The sequence below is a fragment of the Mauremys mutica genome, chromosome 8, assembly GCF_020497125.1.
Source record: "Mauremys mutica isolate MM-2020 ecotype Southern chromosome 8, ASM2049712v1, whole genome shotgun sequence".
Classification (NCBI taxonomy): Eukaryota; Metazoa; Chordata; order Testudines; family Geoemydidae; genus Mauremys; species Mauremys mutica.
The window spans coordinates 19,381,044-19,404,774 of NC_059079.1; the positions used below are offsets into that span (position 1 = coordinate 19,381,044).

Sequence of the window (23,731 nt, forward strand, 5' to 3'; positions counted from 1 at the left end):
CATGGTACAATTGGAATGTTATTTCTACTCTAAGGCTATTTATTATACTGTGAAGTGTATTGTATTGTGCTCCCTTGATGGCAGATGTTACTTACCCTTATTGTCAAAACACTTCACTCTAATTGCCATAAAACATGTTGCAGAAATTATCCACAATATACAGACGAAGGAAAGGCAGAAAGCAAGCTTCCCCACCTATGCCAATGTAGCTATATAATTACTGCCTAGCCCACCGCTTGTGTTTGGGGGTGTATACTCCCACAGACATGCAAGGTATTTATGCCCCAAACCCATTAGCACTGATCAGAATATTCCCTCTAATCCCCAGATATCAGTGGGAGGAACCTGGATCCTCCCCCCGCCCCAACCCATTTGATCCTGGGAGTCATAATAAGCAAGTGTTTTAAGATCACTAGGATCACTTTCAATATTCATTTTATTGTTGCAGTTAGGATGGCCAAACCATAGCTAAGGGTGGAGACAGTCATAGCAATTGAAAACAAATGCAGTAATACATTGGTCATTTCATTCCCAAAGAACTTGCTTGCTCGGTGAAGTTTCACAAAAATTTGCAATGAGGGAGAGTATCACCATCACCTGTGTGCTGCTACTGATAAAAGCATTTTCTCTTGAGTACAACAAAGCTATTTGAACTCTCGAACAGATTTGTATTATCGCCTAGGAAACCAGGTCATGGACCAGGACCCTTCTAATATACAAACACAGAACATGGTGACTTGTGGTGATATTAGGAGGAAGGGCCTTGAAGGGGACAGACAGAAACTGCATGTTTATCTTATACTACCACTAGCAATGGACAATTCAGCCTCTTTTCTCCTTAACTTTCTTAATCTTCTATGTAGCCATGCAAGTTTCTCATTGCCATTTTATCTTGTAATTCCAGTATTTCATTTTGGATTTAATCAATTTGACTTTAAAAACTGGGCAACTGTTGCCTTGTGATCAGAGAGAGAACAGGCAAGTCTTTATTTTTATTCAATGTTCTGTATAAAGAGTAAATTACAACAGGCAATGTGAACTCTCTGAAGTGCACATCTTAAAGGCTGCTTAATATACTGATCACACGTTAATTTAACTCAACTGCAATATACTATGACCAATCCCATGTCACTTGTATACTCTCTCCACCATTAAACACTGGGAAAATTCAGTGTTTATGAACTGAGAGTGCTAACGCTGGCAAGAGTAAAGCCACCCACACTTGGCACTATTAAGCAGCAGGGTGGCCCTATCGAAGACTAATGGCCAAACTTATTTCAAATGTTTACACAATTTGGTGCACAAATTTTCTCAGAAACAGAAGTAGCTTTGTGTCATTATATCCAATAAATGGCCTTATTTCATTTTAAACTGTTCACACACGCGTAACAGGTATATGTCCAGCACTGTTTTGCAGCAGAGCTAATAAAAATGAAAAACCTTTAGTATTTATAGTCACTGCTAAATACATTTAAAAGACAAGTATATATGAGGCCACATAGCACAATAGTTTCTTTTCAGCTCAAAAGCACAGCGGCCAGCAAACAATACTTTGATCTTTGAATAGAAGCTATCATATAATGACCTAGCTGCCTGAAACCCTGGTAGACTAAAAGCCTCAAATTTGAAACCAGAATTCTCATTCTTGAGTGTCTAAAATGCATGTCATAGATGCTGAACACCTGCAGTTTCCACTGAATTTCCAGCCAGCAGGAATGTTGATAGAGAGCACTGACTTCTCACGTGTAAGTGTGGCCTATGAGGCTACAGCAAGTCAAAGTGCGACTGCCGCTTTTTTGTCCTTAGGCTAAACCAAGTAGTGCAGGCGTGTGGTGTTCTGCAAGCCTCTTCTGACTGCCAATGCACCTTACCCTGGAAGAGCTCCAATAGTCCCAGGCCTCTGAGCAGATGGCCAGTTGTTTATAAGAGCAGTGCGCACTGCAACTACTTCACTAGTGACAAGAACAGAAATCGCTGCTCTTTTATTCTATATAAAATTTAAAGATTGCTGAAGGCAAAATGAAAATAGCTTTAAGCCATGACAAACATTTGTTCTGAAGGAACAGCAATCTTTACAATGGAACTGAAAGCTCCCCTGTGAACAAAGTAGATTTAAACCATCATGCCACATGGGCTTCAGGCAGCCTTGCAGACATTTGAATTTTGTCCTAGCTTTATACAGGGCCCCTTTCTAATGAAAGTGGTCTGCAAAACAGAAACAACACTTTTTCTCCCTAAGGAAATACTACCAGCTTTTTACCCTATCTGCTTCATTTTCAGGTCCCAAAAGCTTATTGCTCGACAACTACTATCAGCAACACACAGCCTGGAGTACATGCAAGGGTCTTCAGTCCTGTGGGTCCAATGGTTTATCATTAGACTTAACAGTCAGGGAAAACAACGTATTTGGCTATGACATCCAAGAAGATCTCTCCCTTTTCAAGAGCTGTATATTTAATAACTTTGGTAGAAGATTCTGGTAGGGCATGTCAAAGAAAAAAATAGTACCTAAGGGTAAGTACCTTATGGCATCTTCCCACAACCAGATTAGATGCCTGTATTATAAATCATTTGAGAATGGGAGTCTAAAAACAGCTATTTTATTTGACATTCTCCCAGCACTCAACCACGTAGGCTTTACACAATGCTGCCCACCACTTCATGTACAGCTAGCTGATTCTAGAAGTCCAGCATCAATAACTGTAATTAAGCAGTTAATATATTCTTTGCTATTATAGAATTTAAGCTCTATTTAGTCTGTTGACCCAGTAGTCAGTTTCAATGTGAAACTTGCTTAAAAGCCTCATTTCAAGCTTGAAAAATTGATCGGCATCAATCATAAAATCCACATTCAGACCCAGAGGTAAGGTACTTAAACTGCATAGTCTGTATAAATGCTCGTGAGAATAAAACATTTCTTTCCCCAACTTTTCTTTATTTCACTAGCAAGACTGTTCCTTTGCTGTTTTTATTGCAGAAGCCAACACAGCTGCCTTGGCATATGGATCAGTGTACCAGGATCATAAGACATCAGCAGGAATCTGTGCATCCATTAATGCTCTTGTAGAGCATTATGCAGACTTGCATTGTGTGTTATCACATCACACAAAAGTGGTAGCTTTTAACTTTACAACTAGCAAGTTTTCAAGTGTAAATAAATGTAGATGTGGGAGGGATACTGAGGCTAAATGAGGTTGACGCTACCCCTATAATCAATCATAAAATAGGTCAGAAAATGCTTGGAAGTGTCAGTCCTATGCATATGTACTGCATTTATTAAGGGACATGGATATACAAATCAATGTCACTGGGCAAAAGGTATTGGGTCAAATGACAGTAATCTCTTCTCTTTGAAAGTAACAGGTGCAGACACCATATCCACAAAAAAAGGCTTTTTATCCGTGTTTAATTTTTCCTTAAAATAGTTTATGCCCTTTCCCATGAGGCCAACACTTGTATTTATCTATCAATCTTAATATTTTCTACCAGGATCAATGGTATTCAGGTTATAAGATGAACTTTCATGCTCAAGCCTTTGAATTAGTACAATCATAAGCCAATTTGTATTGTGATTCTGTCCATTTCCCTCCACAAACGTTGAGTGAACTTTTCTGTTCTGACCCAGCTTTTTTAAATATGAATAAGCTCTGGTCATAGCATGGCAGCATGATGAGCAAGCAAGAGGACAAGACAAGTTATTGAAGAGAAGCTCATCAATAGCAAATATTGGAACTACCCAATGGAGGGAGACATTTACCCAAAGTCCCATTGCTGGCAATGGACATGCCAGGGCACTACCACCATAAGATTTAGAATACTTGGGACAGAAACTAGAAGAGACGCCTGAACCTAAATGGATTCTTATGTCTGTTTTCAGGACATTTTAAAAAGAGCATGAAAATAAACCTTTACGTCAGTTAACACCCACTAATATTAGTGAGAGATAACTTCACAGTTTTAGTTCTTGACATAAATGGACTAAAAGAGGCAAATTTACATCTATCAGAACAGCAGATGGACCAACTTTATGTACAGGCTGTCTTTAAAAGGGATCTTCTATCTGACATGTTATTCAAGGTATTGCTCTATACTCCGATATGCAAAGAGGCAGACGACTTCTGTGACAATGTCAGGTTAGCAAGGCTCAAAATGCTCGACTGGCACAGGAGTAGTCTGGATAAAGAGTTAAGATTCATGGTGGAGAGCACAAATATATAGTTTGGGTGGAAGGGGTTCTATTACAGCAAAAGCTTTTCAATTAAAGTGATTCTGGAAATCAAGCTTTTTGCACAGTTGTATTATCAGTTGTATTCCTAATGGACAGATACCATTATAACCTTCAACACATTCCATGGTGTGGAATGTGCAATCGCAAAGGGAGCAAAAGTAATTAATGAAGATTTACCTCTTGGTGCCAGGAACTGGAATACCCCAATGCTAAGCACCTGTGTAAAACATGTTTAGTGTCTGATCCAGGAACAAAAAATGTTACTATCCACTGTTTGGAAAAATTTACTCCTTCACAGAGCCAACTATTTTAAACTGATAAGTGAGTGCACTACAAGAGTCTAATCCAATGGTATTAACGTTTGTTTAAATCAGCACAAGTGTGTATTGGGGTTTTTTGGATAGAAAATAGTTTAGATAAAGCAGGCCAGCTAAACAGCAGAAGTTTCATATCCAAAGGTTTCCAATATTTTTTGCCTGTCCTATACAGCTTTTAAAAAAATAGGGCATTACCATTTGTTTTCTATCTACCTGGTTAAGAAACTACAAATATTTTATAAGCTGCTCTAAGAATAAAACATTAAATAAAATGAGCAACCGGTTTCTAGTCTCCTAACAAATGCTGCAGACAAAAGAAAAAAAACCTAAGAAATCTTTTTTTTTTATTAGTCATTCTCTCAAGTCCTTTCATATTTGGAAAGTGGTAATGTTCCTGTTCACAGGGATTAAATTAACCTAGAAGGAATTTCTACAGGGTGTAGCGGGTCTTCTTACAATCACCCCCTGAAAAACATTTATTTGTCAGCGAGTAATCAGAGACCAAAGGGTGAAGAAATGGAGCAAAAATTCAGAACAAAATTTAGAGCAAAAGGTTTTTTGGTTTGTATCCTATGCAGACCACAGATGTCTCCTTTTGAAGGGATTTGTTCTCTGACTTAGGAGTCAAATATTCTCCTCCCAGACCTAGATGGTGTCCTTTGTTTTCCTCTTCAGAACAAGAATTGCAGCTAATGGAACAGCGTGTAAACACATCAGATGGTGATGTATTTATATAAACATACTGCACTGCCAAAATTCCATAGTCCAAATTAAATTTAAAGAGACTGCATTAGAAATAGATGATGCTCCCTTTCCCACCTCCCAGTCTGTAGAACAGAAAGAATTACCCCAGTCTAGAGGATACTTTCCCAAAGAATAATATTAAGTAGGATAAACAACTTTTACCAATAAAGTATCTAGTTTTGTTGAAAGGAGAAAGGAATAAAAGGTAAAAAGGGTGAGTGAAAGGTGTAATATAGTTTTAAAAAACTTTTTAGACCAATCATCTGCACATCACTGCTGGATCAATATGCAGGTATTTGACTATAAACCAATGTGCTTTGACTATTTTTCAAGTATTTGATATCAACTTTGTATAAAGATTCTGCATACACAACTACCAAAAATAGATGAAAAATGACTGTTTTTCCCAGTCTGAAATTAAGTATTAAAAACTAAATTAAAGTATTCCAGAATAGTATTCCACATGGTACTAACAATTTGCCAAATTAAATCCTACATATCCCAACTGACCATGGGTTGATAAAAATCTGCTAAGTAGGTATTAAAGGAAACAGAAATAGTGTGCAATATTTAAAAACCAGTTTGTAGTTTGGAGAAAACGTCTAAAATCCCGAATTAAAAAACACAAATGAAGTGAAAGCTTTAACTGGTACACACTGTTCACACCTATATTTCAAGTTTGGAAACGCATATTTTCAAGCAGCAATACAAAAAAGTATCCATGAAGAATGCATAATCTCTGAAAAAATTATGAAAACATCCCTGCTACCATTACATTTCTAAATACAAAACTGACTACCATATTGTTGCTTCTGTGTAGCGAGAGAAGTTCATTTTCAAAACAGATAAAATTCAGTCTTTAGGTGTGAATGGTATGAATGACAGTCTCATTTTTTAAATTTCTTAGTTGTTTAGGATCCTTAAGCATGCAAGCCTCGTAGAGGAGGGCCCAGCGAGGGGGCAGAGTTGGCTTATGACATCCAGTTTAGGACAGAGCTGGGAAAGCCTCTGGGTCATCTACATCAGGAGCAGAAGCACTTGACTGAAAGAAAAACATATTATAGAAATTAACTGGAGAACCACAAAGTTTTTAATCTTTACAGTTTTCATCTTTTTTAAATGTTATGCATAATACACTTGTGTCTAGCAAGTTGGAAGCTTAAAGTTAAGAAAAGTGACTAAAATGCCAAACAATGGGTGTTCAAAGTAGTATATAAAACAGTCAAAATAAAATTACTGGAATTTCCTATGATTTTTTTCCCCCACAGTAAATCATACTGAGATTTATTCTAAGTACTGTCAGATCTCTCACACTAACATTTTAGTGCTGCTACTCCACTACTCAGTTATCCATTTTGGGCATCTATTAACCATGTTCACACCGCACTATAGTTATAGTACATCTCTCTCATAGTGCCATGTGTTTTTCAAAAGGTATAAAACGTGGGGGGGGGGGGGGGGACACCTTACATATATGGTTGATCCCATTCTATTAGAAGTACAGCTTTACACATGAACAAAGTGACAACCTGTGATATATTGACACAAATTCTAAGTCTTATCATAGCATGAAGGGATGGGTCACAACAGTGTTGTTGACTGTATAGTTTTTAATTCATAGATGAAAATGTAAATATTTTGTCACTTTAAAATCTGTAACTATTTATGCCAACACAGAGATATACAATAGAACTGGGGAAAAATAAGTTTATTGGAAATTCACAGAATTTAAACAAGACTAGTTTTTCAGGAATAGAATTCTGTTAAACCCAAGTCTGAGTTCAAGTGGAAACCTGTGCTAACATATACTAGAGTTGAAATACATCAAGCAACAATTGGCAAGCTAAAGCTGAACTACAAAAAAAAAAACCACCACAAAAAACAAACGAGTCCCTTAAGCACATCTTCAACCATCTTTTATGAAGGTTGCTACGCTGCACCTGAATAAGGATGTAATGACTCAATTAGGAATAAAGAGGCTTCAACCTCAACCCAATGTTCCAAAGATCCAAACTGCAATTACAAGCAAGAAGGAATTTCAAACAAACAGAAAGGGTAGAAATGCCAAATATAAGACAGAGGCAAGAAAGCAGTCCCCTATTTCCCACCCCCACCCCCCCCAGACACCCCCCCCTCTATTGCTGGGAGTATGGACATCAGTGGGGCAAGGATCTGCTATGCCAGTCTCTAGCCCTCCCGTTTTTCCATTCCATCAAAACTAAAAGATAAGCCATGAAAGCCAATCCCTGCAGAAACGAATGGTCTCCACAATAGACTAGCCTAATTCAAAGGTAAAATAAACAAAACACTATCATTGTAAATCACCAACCTGATTGGGTGTGTGGATCACGTCAAACTCTTTCACCAACTGGAAGGAAACACACAAAGTCAACACAAAATAGCTGCAAGATCTGAAAGCCTTCAAGAATGCCATCACAAAGACAGTCAAAGAAATTAGATGTCATGCTGGAGTACCAAGTTAGAACAAGAAATACCTGGATTTTGGGAGTGCTTCTAAGGAAAGAAAACCCAATTCAACTGCATTTGTAGACTCATTTCCTAACTACTAAATCTAAACATCCAAGATGAGCTAATGCAGAAGAGAAAAGAAAACCAGATTTCTGTGAGTGGTGCAAGTGAGCAAGGTATTTTGAATAAGGAGTGACGACAAGCTGGCCTACATTTGAAAAATTGCACCAGTGCTGCAACTAAATAAATTTAAAGGTGCAAACCTCTAGCACAGATGCACTTATATTGGTTAAATGACCAACTTAACTTGCTCATACTGCATCTATAGTAGGGATGATCTGCTTTAGGGTTACACTGGTACAGTTCTACTAATGCAGACAAGCCCTAGGTGCTTTTGCTTTCTAGTGGGAGAATTGTTGCAGAAACCAGGAAAATAGAAATTACTAAAGCAGTCATGTCGGAAGTCAACCAAGGACAAGAAAAGGTAGAGGGAATAAGTAGTATTTTAGGTGAAAACAAGACGACCTGGTTTCTACAGTCTGCTAACTTTGCATACTTTTCTAGAGGAAAATTTATATCTTCTGGAGTATGTCTGAGTCAATGGAAAAAATGCAACCATAAACTGTGAGTTGTGTGTCAAGGAAAATATAGACAATTAGAGATGACCAAGCATTCCTAGGCACTGTGTAACCTGTAATGAAACCTGAAAGAATCCCTGTAGAGAGATACTAACATTTTAGGGTCAATTTTGCCAATAATGAAAACATTGCCAAGTTGCATCCTTAAGTTCTAGTAGAAAACTAGTTTACTTGAAACTTACAGGGATAAACTGCACAATTAGCATTCAAGTACCTAAAAAGTGCTGATTATGTGTTTCCTAGCTGTGACAGGCTCTTTCTCCGCTCCAACAGGAGGAACAAGGATGGACTACTAGAACAATGATCTCTATAAAAAGAATACACATCAGATTCCAAGGCCAGTATGGACCACTGATCATAGAGTCTGGCCTCCCATACAACATAGGCCATAGAACTTCCCAAAAATAATTCCTAGAAAATATCTTTTAGAAAAACACCCAATTTTGATTTAAAAATTGTCAGTGATGGAAAATTCACCACAACTCTTGGTAAACTGTTGCAGTGGTTAACTATTCATGTTAAAAATATTGGCGTCTCTAAAAATGGCAGAGATTTCTGGAGAAGCTTTATGATTTACTAATCCAATTTGCTGGGAAAGACTGTTAAAAAGAAAATAATTTGTGGATCTAAGCAGATTACTTACCTTGTCAGTTCTGCTGCCACGCCCGGGCCTTCCACCACGCCCCCGGCCACCTCTACCACCTCTGCCACCACGTCCGGGGCGACCAAGGTCTCCAAAATTGATCTCCAGCTGGGACGTAATATCATTTGCTGGTTTACGGAAGTGATGATCCATTACAGAGTCTTCAGCATGAGCCTAAAATTAAAATGAAAGCATCCACCACCACTTACAAAAAAATTCCGATTTAAGGCCCTGCTCTTACAATCACTTATCTATGAGCTTAGCTTTAAGCAAGTACATAAGTATGCTAGGTTCAGAGTCTAAGATCAAGAAACTGGCAGTTTCTTCTCCTTGTGAGAAATATATCAACTTTGTTTGAATAATACAGAAATTCCACTAACATACAAGCTAGCATACGGCAAAGGAAACATTTACCAAAAGAACTTTAAATGGAACACACTGGGCTATTCCTAGATCTTTTTTGTATTCCATTAAAGGAACAAATGCTGATTTAGCTTTTCTGAAAACAGAACTGAAAGAATTTACTTAACATCCATATCTTTCTCACTAAAAACAATAAAAAGGCAATACTGAATCTCATTTTCTATTATTCTCTTTTTCCTCTTCCAGGACTCCTGCTAGTTCTATATTTCAATTGTTATTCAGTGTCAATAACCTTTGCATATTTAACATAACTGCTTTTTAACTTTCTCTATTTGCATATCCCTCTGTACTAGCTAAAGCCAAGTTTTATAGTACTTCACCCACCATACCATTGCCCCAAATGGCCAATGGATTAGATTACACACAATATACTGCAACCATGATGGCAGCTAACATACCATGCTTAAATAAAGAACAAATTGGTATCATGAGCTATAGTGAAAATTACACAAGAGCCCTAACCTTGTGCCGTATTTGTGCATACTACTAAAAATCTATATATCTATCTATCTCTGGAGCTAGCTGGCCCCCAAGGTATTCAGCATTTATTGTGTTTAGGAATCCTAAGTTCCAGAACCAAAATGTATATTGGCAAGTCAGTAAGGCTGGGGGTGTTATTAACAAACACATACAAAATACAATTAATCATTAAAAAACCAAAACCAGTGGGAAGTCTAGAAAACTGTATCAACATTACAAAGCCATTTACGTGCGTCTTTTTTGAGCTGGCTTCCTGAAACGTGCTTACTGAAACTGAAAACTTAATAGCCTACCAGAAGAATGGGTTTTATCAAAAGTTAGCTTATTCAAAAACAGATTTTATCAGAAGAAAGAACCATAAATAGCAATTGTCAGTTAGCATCACTTAACATTAAATAATTTAATTTCAAAGAAAACATAACCCCCCCCCTTTTTTGCTGAAGTTAAAATAAATGTTTGTCGACTTCAGATCAATCATTTCCTACTATGTTTTTGGGGGGGGGGAGAGGGGGGGAAGATACACAGTACGGCTTGAACAACCAGATGTGCATACCACATCAGAAAGTGAATCTATTTTTAGTAAACTGCGGTACTCATAAAAGCCCCACTGTGAGGATCAAGGAAGGCCTCATTGTGCTAGGCTCTATACAAACATATATGAAGATACTGTCCCTGCTCAAAATAACTTACAATCTAATTTAAGACAAACTAAGAAAAGAGTAAAAAACAGGAGGGAAATGAGGGCAATAGTAATAAGAACATATGATTACACCAGCACACTTTATGCATGGCTTGGGATACGTCTACGGGTAGTGATCGATCTATCGGGGATCGATGTACTGCGTCTTATCTAGACGTGATACATCGATCCCCGAACGCTTCCCGACAATTCTGGAACTCCACCAGGGCGAGAGGCGGCCATCGATCCCGCGCCGTGAGGATGCGAAGTAAGTCAATCTAAGTTACGTCGACTTCAGCTACACTATTCTCGTAGCTGAAGTTGCATATCTTAGATTGATCTCCCCCATCCCCAGAGTAGACCAGACCTGAATGTTTCCACCTCATTTTGAAAGCTGTTCTAAGTATGAACAAACATCAGCAATTCTCTCTGGCACTATCTCGCCATTATCAGCTGATGATTTCCTGTAGGCATCACAGGTGAACTGGGTCTTGAGGTGGGTTGTGAAAAATAACTTTATGGACTATCTCAGGGAGGTGGCTTCTGTGTATAAGGCATAGTATGAAAAAAGTAAGAGGGACTTATGAAAGAAGCAAACAAGCAGACACTTAGGAAGCAAAGGGTTGTAATTTTGTGGGGAGCAAACATTCTAGTTATGCAACGGTCATACACGATACACAGCAAGGCACCAGGCATGGACAGAAGAGTTATATATAATAACAGTAGAGCATATAAATATATGAATTTCCTTGCATATAAATGTTTTCATCTATTGATTAGCTGATTAAGGAGGTCGCATCAAAACATACCGTATATACTCGTTCATAAGCTGAATATTATTGGTAAAAAGCGATGCATCAAAGAGTGGTGATTGGCTTATAAACGGGTCTACACCAAAATTTGACGATTTAAAACTCTATGGAATCACCGAATTGAATATCTAATACATTGTCTTTTTTTTTTTTTTTTAAACCTGGAGTGTCTGCAAGCATGGAGCCCTTCAGCTCCCATTGTCTGGGAATGGCAAACCGCGGACACTGGGAGCTGAGGGGCTCCATGCCTGTGAACGCTCTAGGTAAACAAAACGTCCAGGCCCGCTAGTGGCTTACCCTAACGGGCCAGGAGCCAAAGTTTGCTAACCCCTGAAATATAGGGTCGGCTTATGAAAGGGGAAGACAGTTTTTGCTATTTTTACATAACCATCTGGAGGGGTGGGGTGGTGGGTCGGCTTATAAACAAACGGGTTAATGAACAAGTATATATGATAAATATAACTAATTACAGCTATAAAGGATCAGGTACCTCATTTGACTCCAGCGGACTCCCCGGCATTTCTGTCATCCCCTTTGTCTGATGCAAGTTGTGTGTCCACACCAAAGGTATAAAAACAAAAAGAAGAAATGAGACTCCATTACATACAGAAATACCAGGCACTAAGGTTAAGTGAACCCGCTGAATACATATGCCACTGAGTACATGAAACAACAAAAGGCTACACAAGTACCCACAAAGAGAAAAAGGCTGCGTACAATTGCAGATTCATCGAGTGACGTATCTTGATTCAACAGTGGTCAAATTTAAAATACCACAACTTCAAACCCAGTGAGGAAACCAAGATGCAAATTCACATCTCAGGTTCCCAGCCACCACAGTGAGTGGTACAGCACAAGAACCTAAGGTGCTGTATTAAAGCATTGCTCATCCGGTAAAAAAATATCTACACATAGTCTGGATTTGTGTACCACTGTTCCAACTGTAAGGCTGATATAAGAAATCTTGTGTTTTTCCACAAAGGGTCATAAAAAAAAAAAACACCCAGAAAAAAAGTTTACAAAGAGGACTTACAGTTTTCTGAATTTTCAAAGATATCAAGTATTTTCCAACAAACAATTCAAAGCTTTTTCAGGTACCTCCCATCACACACACTCTCACTATGAAAATTAGGACAGGCAAGAAAGCTTGGAAGCATAGCAAACACAATCTATATAGCAAACATGTATGATATGGACTGATTTGCCAGCAAGCAAGTCTTTCACCAGTAAAACTATTTAAACCTGAAACCTTAAATCCTTTTTACAATGCCATTTACATTTTGATTTTTCAGCTATGTCAACAGAATTTGCGTATTTGACTAATAAAACAAATCTGAAGGGAAATATTTGAGATTTGTTTCATGTCACACAATCCAATTTAATGAGTATTGGATTTGGATCAAGATTCCCAAAATTCAACAGATCTCATCTTAAATCTAACAACAAGAGACAGTTTTGAGTGAATTTTACTAGACAATCATCAGTTTTTTACTGTTTCATGGAAAATCTGAAAAGGATAAAACAGCTAGATAAATGCTTGGCTGTAACTCCTTGAAACAGCAAAAAAGAAAATGGAGGTTGGTATGGGGGGCAATTCTCTCAACTTTAAGGCAGATGGCGAGCACTGGACACTTAAGTCCTCTATCCTTAGAGACTCAGGGTGGCACATGCCCACCAATTATCTCAAAACGTATTTGAAGGGTTGAAAATTGTTTCATCATCAAGCCCATTCAATCCCTGATTACTCTATTGAGACTATCAATTGAGGCTCACTATGATCATCTGTATTGTCCACAACAGTCCAGAAGGACCTGGACTGAAACCTCAAACTTATATACAAGCCAAACCACTATTGCATGGCAACTTTTGATTGCTATCGACTAGAGCAAAGTTTGCACCAGTGGCCTAAATGTGAATTATTCCATATCACATCATCAGATTTCATGGCTGATCAGGTGGTATGAAAGAAGGAGGAACAGAAATAGCAGGAAATATCGATTTCTGGATTCTGTTTGACCACTTTTGGATTATTGTACTCCTTAATCTGTTGGTAGAGAGCTCATGCAACTGCTATTCTGGACTTCTATGTTATGAAAAGCTCCCCTTCCATATTTAGCTAATAAAAATTTTTCTCCCTTCTTTGAATCTATGACAAATCAATACGGATGGGGAGAGATGTCTGTTGAGCTGAAATACTGAGTCTTTATATAAATTTTTAAAAATTAAAAATTGCAACTCCAGAAAACAAGACAGTAACTAATTAAGATAAAAGATATGGTATGTATGTACCTTTGCATGTGCTCAACAGTACTGCTGCAGTATTTTATCCTTATTTTATTCTTAGAGGAGACAATAAAATTCAAGTCTCCCTGGCCAGATACCAAACTGATCTGTTTTAGAGAAAAAGGTTCCAGACTGTCTGCATGACTTCAAGAGCTGCTCAACGTCCAAAACCATATTAGATTGCCTTCACACACAAACATATAGGTAAATAAAAATCAATCATCTAACGGCAATTAGAAAATTCTCTCTCTCTCTGCCACTAGCTCTGAAGGAATTATATGGTCTATATGCCACGGAAGTCAGTTTTTCCTAGTATAATCTCATCATTCTCCACTTAGCCTGTCTAGTAAGAGCTGGGCCTTATAGAAACAAATTAACCCAGGAAATTATTTTTTATTTCTGTTACTGTAGCATCTAGAAGTCCTAGTGATGGATCAGACCCTCACTGTGCTGGGCGGTATATAAAACACAGAACAAAAAGACAGTCACTGCCCCATAAAATACAGACTCCCAATGATGTCATTCCAAAAGGCTTTTCAGAAGAGTGAATTTGTTTATTTCTATACTGCGAGACAAAAATTTAAACTAAAAAATAAAAACCTGTATTTTCTACTGATGCCATATGCATTCAAGTGTTTTTATTGACAAATTTTAAACATTTTTTAGTTTAAGTAAAATGGCAAGTACTGAGTCTATAACAGCACACAGATCTAAGCACTTATATAGCCACAATCACAGTATTATCCAAGTACTGCCCAGTCTCAGAATGTACTCTGAGACAAGAAGCTAGTATTAGTACCCTCATTTTAGAGATGACGAACTGGGGCTAGAGTGCTCATCTATCCATACATGTAGTTTAAATTCTATGAAAATAAACTGGGTATGTGTACTTAACAAGAGTGAGATGTAAAAAGTGGAGGGCATCAATTTATCCAATTAGAAAAACTAAGGAGAGTAATTACAATTTACTGGCTTAGTGGGAGTCGGTGCAAACTACGGAACAAAGTTCTAGATCCTTGGCTTGTCACAGACCATGTCACTCATCCTTTTTTGAAGCTAATATTTAAAACAAAGACCAACTAAAAAGCCCCTGAACGACTGTTTGCAAAGCTGTTTTAAACTACTGGCTAGTCCGCATTAGAAAACGATGCAGTTTAAAGTTTCAGGAGAGGAAGCAAATTCAAAGGAATTTGCATCCATGAAGCTTCTAACACCAGTGTGCGAGGTCCAATAATCTGTTAGCTATTGTGGGGATTGGATACTGTGATTCTTCACAACACAGGATTGTCCTGCTTCTGATTCATAAAATAGTTAATAGAATGAACATTACAGAGAAATAGCAAGTATTCCGTGGTTTCTTTAATTTAATATTCTTTACAGGCACTCTAGGTAGCACTGCAAAACATCAGGATACCGACATTATAAAATCAGATGTTACATTAGATTTTAAGATGTTTCAGACAAGGCCTATATGTTCAGACACATTTGTACAGGGCCTACTACAATGAACTCGTATCCTGATTGAGACCTTTGGGCATGACAGTAACAATAAAAAAATTACTGAACGTATTATTTGATACTTGATCAAATGCCTTTCAAAGTTTAATCTATAATTTGTTTAAATGGACTTACATGTTGATACGGTAAGGTTTTACTTTAAATGCTCAAAAAGAACTTCCTCATGAAACTATCAAAACTGCAGTACCTCTCCAGAATTTTAATACATTACTTTTGTAGTTAAAAATATAATACCCACTAAGCTAAAAAGAGACAGCCCAGTACCTGAAACTGACTGCACTAAACATTGTTTTATTTATGCTGCTTAAAAAATTTAGTAGCTGCTTTTAAATAGCAATTTTATTGCCATAATCTTCACGTCAAGAAGTAAAATCTGCAAGTCAAACAGTAAATATATTTTAACAGCATGAGATCTAGGCACTTTGGAATACCATTAAGTTTTACTTTACCTCCTCACTCTTTGACTTATGGAGAACAAATCCTTTTTTCCATTGCCCATCAGCACCCTCATTTGGTTTACGGATGTTGAATTCAACTTTTGCACGATCCTTATTCTGAATAGCTTTCCATTCATCCAGGGTCATTTCTTTTGGGCCTTCTTCCTTAACCTCTTCCACCTCATTCTCTCTAAATGAAATTCATTTTTATTATGATTACTTAATTTCTATTCATTAATATTTTAAACAACTATGCATAGCAAATCCAAAAACAGTGCATCAGTATCAGAATAAAGGGGAATTCATTATGTCAAAGATTTCGTAGTAGTTATTAGGATACAGAGTAGAAAACCTTCAGAACTCTGCCTTACAGAAAGGGTATGTTGCTTTTCAAAAGTAAGATGGGATGTCCACCCTAACCAACAATAAAAACTCAGCAACAGCAGAGCAAAGTGCCTCTGAACAACAAAATGGGAGTATAGCACAGTAAACAGTTTCAAGTAAGGCCCAATGTATTCCTATACCCATTACTTCTATTTTTCACAGCAAATGAGATTTTCATCTTTTGCCATGGAATCAGTTTTTCAGATGTCCCCTAGCAGATAATGAAAATAAGACTGGGATGGCAAGCAAATTAAGTGAGGGACACTATCATATGCTGTTCTCACTCTTAGCAATTTTGTTTCTTCATTCATAAGAACATAAGAACAGCCGTACCGGGTCAGACCAAAGGTCCATCTAGCCCAGTATCTGTCTACCGACAGTGGCCAATGCCAGGTGCCCCAGAAGGAGTGAACCTAACAGGCAATGATCAAGTGATCTCTCTCCTGCCATCCATCTCCATCCTCTGACGAACAGAGGCTAGGGACACCATTCTTACCCATCCTAGCTAATAGCCATTTATGGACTTAGCCACCATGAATTTATCCAGTTCCCTTTTAAACATTGTTATAGTCCTAGCCTTCACAACCTCCTCAGGTAAGGAGTTCCACAAGTTGACTGTGCGCTGCGTGAAGAAGAACTTCCTTTTATTTGTTTTAAACCTGCTGCCTATTAATTTCATTTGGTGACCCCTAGTTCTTGTATTATGGGAATAAGTAAATAACTTTTCCTTATCCACTTTCTCAACATCACTCATGATTTTATATACCTCTATCATATCCCTGCTTAGTCTCCTCTTTTCCAAGCTGAAGAGTCCTACCCTCTTTAATCTTTCCTCATATGGGACCCTCTCTCCAAACCCCTAATCATTTTAGTTGCCCTTTTCTGAACCTTTTCTAGTGCTAGAATATCTTTTTTGAGGTGAGGAGACCACATCTGTACACAGTATTCGAGATGTGGGTGTACCATGGATTTATATAAGGGCAATAATATATTCTCAGTCTTATTCTCTATCCCCTTTTTAATGATTCCTAACATCCTGTTTGCTTTTTTGACTGCCTCTGCACACTGCGTGGACGTCTTCAGAGAACTATCCACGATGACTCCAAGATCTTTTTCCTGACTCGTTGTAGCTAAATTAGCCCCCATCATATTGTACGTATAGTTGGGGTTATTTTTTCCAATGTGCATTACTTTACTTTTATCCACATTAAATTTCATTTGCCATTTTGTTGCCCAATCACTTAGTTTTGTGAGATCTTTTTGAAGTTCTTCACAATCTGCTTTGGTCTTAACTATCTTGAGTAGTTTAGTATCATCTGCAAACTTTGCCACCTCACTGTTTACCCCTTTCTCCAGATCATTTATGAATAAATTGAATAGGATTGGTCCTAGGCCTGATTTCTAATCTTAAAATGCACAAAATGGTTTATACCTCCACCAGATCACAGTTATAGTCTCACCTGCCTTGAAACAATAATTGTAAACAACTTAAGATCTGATTCCTAAGTTTTGCAGTTTCACTCACTAAGTATCTCTGATCTCTTCCAAAAAACAAAAAAACAAAACACAACCACCCTATTTTGTAACTTAGATAAATACTCGGTCACTGTTTTCAGTAACAGATTGTGCTCTAACTACCCATACTGAGAACACAAATGCTGTACCTATTTCACCTAGTATGTTTATATGGGGCAAATGATACCACTAACATTCAGTATTTACATATCATTGGACTTCTTGGGAGAATGGTGTACACAGGCATATGTAAGATACTATAAAAGCATCAACTAAATGAGAAAGTTTCTTGTTATTTAGCAACCTTAATTTTTGGTGTGATAATGGAAAGGAGGTTTTTTTTTATGTTAAACAAAGACTCAGACTTAGCACTCAGCTGAAACGGTTCAACTGTTTCAAAGAACAAGCAGCAAAGAGTCCTGTGGCACCTTATAGACTAACAGACGTTTTGGAGCATGAGCTTTCGTGGGTGAATACCCACTTCGTCAGATGCAAGTAGTGGAAATTTCCAGGGGCAGGTATATAGAAAGAACAAGGTTATGGAAAAATATGTTTGGCCATGTTAAAAAATTGTTTTCAGCTACTCTGCTGAGAAGCTCTACTATTCCATGCTTTGGAGGAAGGATCTGAAATTTGGCAAGGAGGATCACCCAGGTTTCAGGAATGTGTCTTTTGCCATCTCTGTGCAAATTTGCCCAATGTGGAAAGATATAAGCCTCCAAAAATCTCTCAGTTTTTGCACATGTTCAGCAAAGACTTCTTTACAGTTTGGCAGCTAAATTCTCCAAACATTCTGTATGCACTCAGCATGCTCCATTTCCTCAGCACAGCTCCTGAGATCAGACTGCATGTGCCATCCCCAAAGAGCAACTAAGCATGCTGCCTCTAGGGGCACTGGAACTAAAAACAGGAATGTCTGCCTTGCACCCTCAATACCACCCCTTCCTGGTGCCCACACAGCATGGATGGAAAAGGAAGAAGCTCAAATGCAGGACAAGGAGGAGAAGGGAAGTGATGCTGGACAAATAGGAAAAAAGCATGGGGAAGATGACTAGAGGCAACAAGGAGTAGCGGGGAAGGGGACAAGAGCAGAAGTGGCAGGTAGACGCTTGGGGGGGGGGGGGGAGATCAAGGGCAAAAGGGTCTGTAACCACTAAAGCACACTCTCTTAGGGCATGCTTACATCAACTTAACTATGTAAGCATACACACGACAGCGTTCCTCCTGCCACCGTAACTTGCCTGCTACACCAACCTAGTAAAGCCACCTCAACAAGAGGCCTACAGCTTAGGTTGATGTAGTTTGGGTGATGCAGCATCTGTACACTGTCTGCCGCAGGGAGTGGGGAGCTGAGAGCCCTGGCAGTAGCTGGCCTCCAACTGGGAGCTCCATGGGGAGTTGAGATCCTGGGTAGCAGCCAAGCTTCCGGCTTGGAACTTGGCACCAAGCCAAGAGCCCAGGCTCTCAGCCCCCCACACTGGCCCTCTTCAGTCAGTGCAAGCACTCCTAATGAGGAGGCACACCACACACAGAAGGACAGCAGCATGGACATGAAAAACTGCAGTAATTACTGCAGTGCTGTAAGTTGACCTAAGTTGCAGTAATTACTGCAGTGCTCTAAGTTGACTTAACTTTGTAGTGTAGACGTGCCTTTAGAGAACCTAGAATTGATTTAATTATTCCTGAGTGAACTTTCTGTTACTCTCTAGTAAATAGCTGTGAAACCCACTAGCAAAGTGTCTCCCCATCTCCTTCTAATGGCAGGTACACAACTATCTTCCATTACCACAGTTACTCTATTAGCTCAAGCAGTAGAGGACTACTGTGAATTTAAAGATCCCAACCTGCTGATGACCCATGGGCAGGGCTGTCAATATAGTTCCACATGATTTTTTTCTTTCAAGTTTTAAGCTAAAAAAAACACTTAGGAAACTGCATCAAGAAATCACGTTAAAAGAACATTAACGTCACAAAGTCAAGCACTCATAAGTTAGGAAATTCCAAAATTAAGTTTGCTTGTACAGCATTAGCCCCTTTTGAGCATATGCATTATGATACTGTCTTTAATTACATGATGACATTTTCCCCCTTATAACCCAGCCTCATTCAACACAAGATGGACAGCACTCACTGATAAGGAAGCTATTCAATATTTTTTATCTTTATTTTTTATCAAACCCTGTGCTGAAAACAGTATCATTAATTTCTTCTGGGCCCTTTCTATAGTGCTTATAACATATTGCTTTACAAACATGAATAATTTTATCTTCACAACACTCATGAAGTGAGGTAGCATTATATCCATTGAGACAGAGATTAAAGCCAAAATTGTCAGAAATGTAAACTAATTTGGGGCATCAAATTTTTTATTTTAATGTATTACCTCATTTACATTTAGGGCCTGTTTTTTCATATTACTTTGTTTTTTTATAGCACTTTATACATTCAAAGGAGAGCCCCCATTTACAACAGTTGTGCTCACAACTGCTGCAACTCAGACCCCGGGGCCTGGTCTACACGGTGGGGAAGGAATGGATATCGATCGAAGATATGCAACTTCCGCTATGAGAATAGCATAGCTGAAGTCGACACATCTTAGATCAAATTAAAATTACTTACTTCGCGACCTCACAGCACTGGATCGACTTTGCTTCGGCCTCTCGCACTGCTGGAGTTCAGCAGTCACGGGAGAGTGATCGGGGAATCGAATTATCGCGTCTACACTACACGTGATAAATCAATCCCTGATAGATCGATCGCTACCCACCGATCCGGCGGGTAGTGTAGACGTATCCTGGGTGTCTCATGGGGTAACCAGAAAATGAGAAACCTAGGACTGCCTATGAAAATTTTTGTTTACATGACTTGCCCAGAATCTCATAATTCCTCTCTGGCAGAGCCAAGAATAGAACCCATCTTTCCAGGGCGGCTTTCAACTGTATTAATCACATCCTTTCTCTACCTGCAGTTCTGTGCCTCATTCACTGTACATCTTCCAACTTCCACTACAAACAAGGTAGGGGTCCTTACAGACAACAACAAAACCCTGATTCATCCCCCAGAGCACAGTCTGTGCATGAAGCAAGGGTCACGTGTTCTTGTAATTTCATAATGCATACTCACAAGAGCGCCAAATTAAGGTTTCACAGGCAGCCTCAATTCTGGCATTTTCTAATTTTGAGGGCTTGATTTTGCAACCTTAATGTTCTTTTAGTGTAGGTTTTTTGGCTGCAATACATACTGCCATTGAATCAGACAGCTTTGCACCTCATAAATCAAATACACAAGAGACTAGTCTCTTCCTCCAGTACTGGAAAATTCTCTAACAATACAAAAAGCTACAGTAAGTCACTGCACTGGCCTTTTCTAACAAATACCAGTAGGTCATGATATGCGTAAAGAGGGACTTTAGAAGTTATTAGCGCTCAAGCCAGGATTTTCTCAATTCAAGTATATTCCTCTCCTGTTAGTTCATGCTACGCTGAAGTCATCAGTTGTGGCAATCAATTCCTTAATATCATACGGCCATAGTGGTTTCAATGAGAGATCAATCAGAAGGAGAAAATTGAATTCAAAAAGGTCTTTACTTACAACCAAAGGAATAAACAAAATAATAAAATTAGTGGCAAAGTAGTTTGGATTTGTTTATTTTTGCCTCCCTCGTCTCCATTTCCAACAAGAAGTTTACCAAATACCTCATTTTAAACTTTTAAAAACCTCAGAGAGCTTTCTATAAACCTCTCTCATTAACAAGGGGTAAATAATTTTAATTTGGTAGTTTATTTTCCTTAAAAATGTTCTTTAAATGTTGAAGTGTATGATAATGCTTCCAGAGTGCTGAACAAACATTTAAAATAAATCTAACGTAAATAAATGAGTTCAGTGTAAACTCCAAGATATATTTAGCTCTGTACAAACAGAAGCCTTATTTACGTGAGAACACAACATCAGTCCCCACTTACCCACATCACCTCCATTCTCATCCAGACAGTTCTTATGCTCCCACTCAAGCCTGTTTGACCAACCACCTCTTATCTTCTTTGCATAATTCCCAGTTTCCATGCTACTTTCTGTGCTGTCTCAGGTGGTGGGGGCAGCCTCCCAATGGAAAATTTCCCTTCCAATCTGTTCCATGAAGCTTATGTAAGCTAACATCCACAGTTAACTTTACTGATCACTGCCTGAGTTACGTTCTATCTATTTGTCCCAGGACATCCCTTCTGTTGGCAGTCTGCATATTTTACTAATGGTAAGTGTCTACATGCTATTTAAACAGATTACAAATTGCTATTCCAATTTAGGGTGAAATTCTATGTAAACTATCCCATGGTTCAATAGAAACACATCCTAATTCAACAAGAACACTAATAAATGTATTTACTGCTCTCTGAAGATGTATAGTAGTGCGTGAGCTTGCAAACTTACTCTCTTATTTTCTATCCCACCCATCTTTTACCTAAACTTGACCAAATTAAAATTACTACACTTCTTTCTCCTACTTTAGCATTTCTATACTCCAGATCTGCTTCAAAGGTACCTAAGCTACTCCATGCTGCAGGGGAAACCTGGTTTTCATTAAATGCAGCTCACCCGAGATTCATACTAGTCTGCTACTCAGATGCATGCTGGAATAGGATATTACTCCAATAACTTCCAGGAGAAGCAAAAATTGTTTGATCAACTGTTAAGCATATTTAATATTAGTCCGCTCTGGTTTGAAACACTTCTTCATTTTTAACACAAGGTTTAATGATGACAAACTGTAAGCTTCTAACATGTTCAGCAAATTATGCTTAACATTACAGCTATTGAAATTAGTGGTTTTAGTTTAACATAATTGTTTTCCTATAAAGTATATATTGAATGCAATTCTGGGAGGCAAATGCAAGACTTCCATGTGAGTCACACTGTAAAATGATTTTCAACATGAACCAGACAAACTGTTTAAACAGCTGTAACAAGTAGTAATGGACTCAGTATCAAAACTCCAATTACATCAATGTAATTATTTTAAATAAATAATCTATCAGTAATATGTTTATCATACTATTGCTCTCAACACTGATTTTTCCAAAACTCTGTTCTGACTTACTAGTTGGGCATTCTGGGTGATGTCAAGAGCTACATTTGGGTAAAGAACAAAATGTTAACATTTAAAAAGGTATTACTATTAAAGCCACAAACAGAAGCATTCAGTTTCATTCATCCACCCAACTTCACATCAAGTGTTTCAGAGATAATCTGTTTTAAAGAACTTTTCTATATTAACAACTGATTTATCATTTTGGGTAGTGGGACTCCAGTGCATCATATACGCAATTCTGCAGTTCTGTGGAAAATGTAGTTATCTGTAAACCCTCCCTGTTGGGTGGATCCCTACTTCTAACCTTGAGTAAGTCTCCCTTCCGCAGCAGATTTTTGTGTTACTGGTTTTGTTATTTTAGGGGCCAAATCTCAAAACACAAGCATGCAGTAAGTGGTTAGACTGAGCCATAAATCCTTGGAAATGCATCACATACACTCGCCTCAGGCTCTGGAGGACCAATCAAGATGTTCCGCATCCTGAGCTCTTCCCCGCCATCCCTAGTGCACGGGAAATCTGCTGGTGGATCCACTGACCCCACTTCTGCTCACCTACATACCAGAAGGTAGGGATCTTCACCACAACAGAGATGCATGGGACATGAGGCAAACTGCTGTACCAGAGTCTTCCACAGCCTTACAGGGGCAAAATTTGGCCTTTAATACTCAATCTAGGAACGGATGAGGACAGGGAATGGATCACTTGATGATCACTTGATGATTACCTGTTCTGTTCATTCCCTCTGGGGGACATGGCATTGACCACTATTGGAAGACAGGATAGTGGGCTAGATGGACCTTTGGTCTGACTGTTCTTATCTAAATTTCCTCACTGAATAATAAAACTTTGCTCTCCTCTTTATGACTATCCACAAAGTCATTAATGAGAAAACTGACTGGTACTACATCCCTTATTAGAATTTTTTTAGACAAATGTATACGCCGAGTTACCCTCTAATCCAGTTGTCATTTCTTATGAGATTGTCACATGGAACCGTATCACGTGCCATACTAAAATTGACAAACTACATTTCATTATCTTATCAAAGTTTCACATTACGTTTTCATGAACCCCATGT

The 23,731-nt window shown here is 38.3% G+C and overlaps 1 protein-coding gene across 2 annotated transcripts in view; it reads right to left on the reverse strand.

The window, feature by feature from the left end:
• Positions 1-418: 418 nt before the first annotated feature.
• The window catches only part of SERBP1 (SERPINE1 mRNA binding protein 1), a 31,854-nt gene continuing 8,541 nt past the window's right edge, over positions 419-23,731 (reverse strand). For both annotated transcript variants that reach the window (XM_045028421.1, XM_045028422.1), the window contains exons 6-10: positions 15,684-15,861; positions 11,924-11,971; positions 9,040-9,213; positions 7,619-7,657; positions 419-6,331 (exon numbers count right to left, since the gene is read on the reverse strand). In XM_045028421.1, the coding sequence (XP_044884356.1) occupies positions 6,275-6,331; positions 7,619-7,657; positions 9,040-9,213; positions 11,924-11,971; positions 15,684-15,861 (496 nt within the window). In that variant the 3' untranslated portion in view covers positions 419-6,274. The remainder of the gene's footprint in view (positions 6,332-7,618; positions 7,658-9,039; positions 9,214-11,923; positions 11,972-15,683; positions 15,862-23,731) is intronic.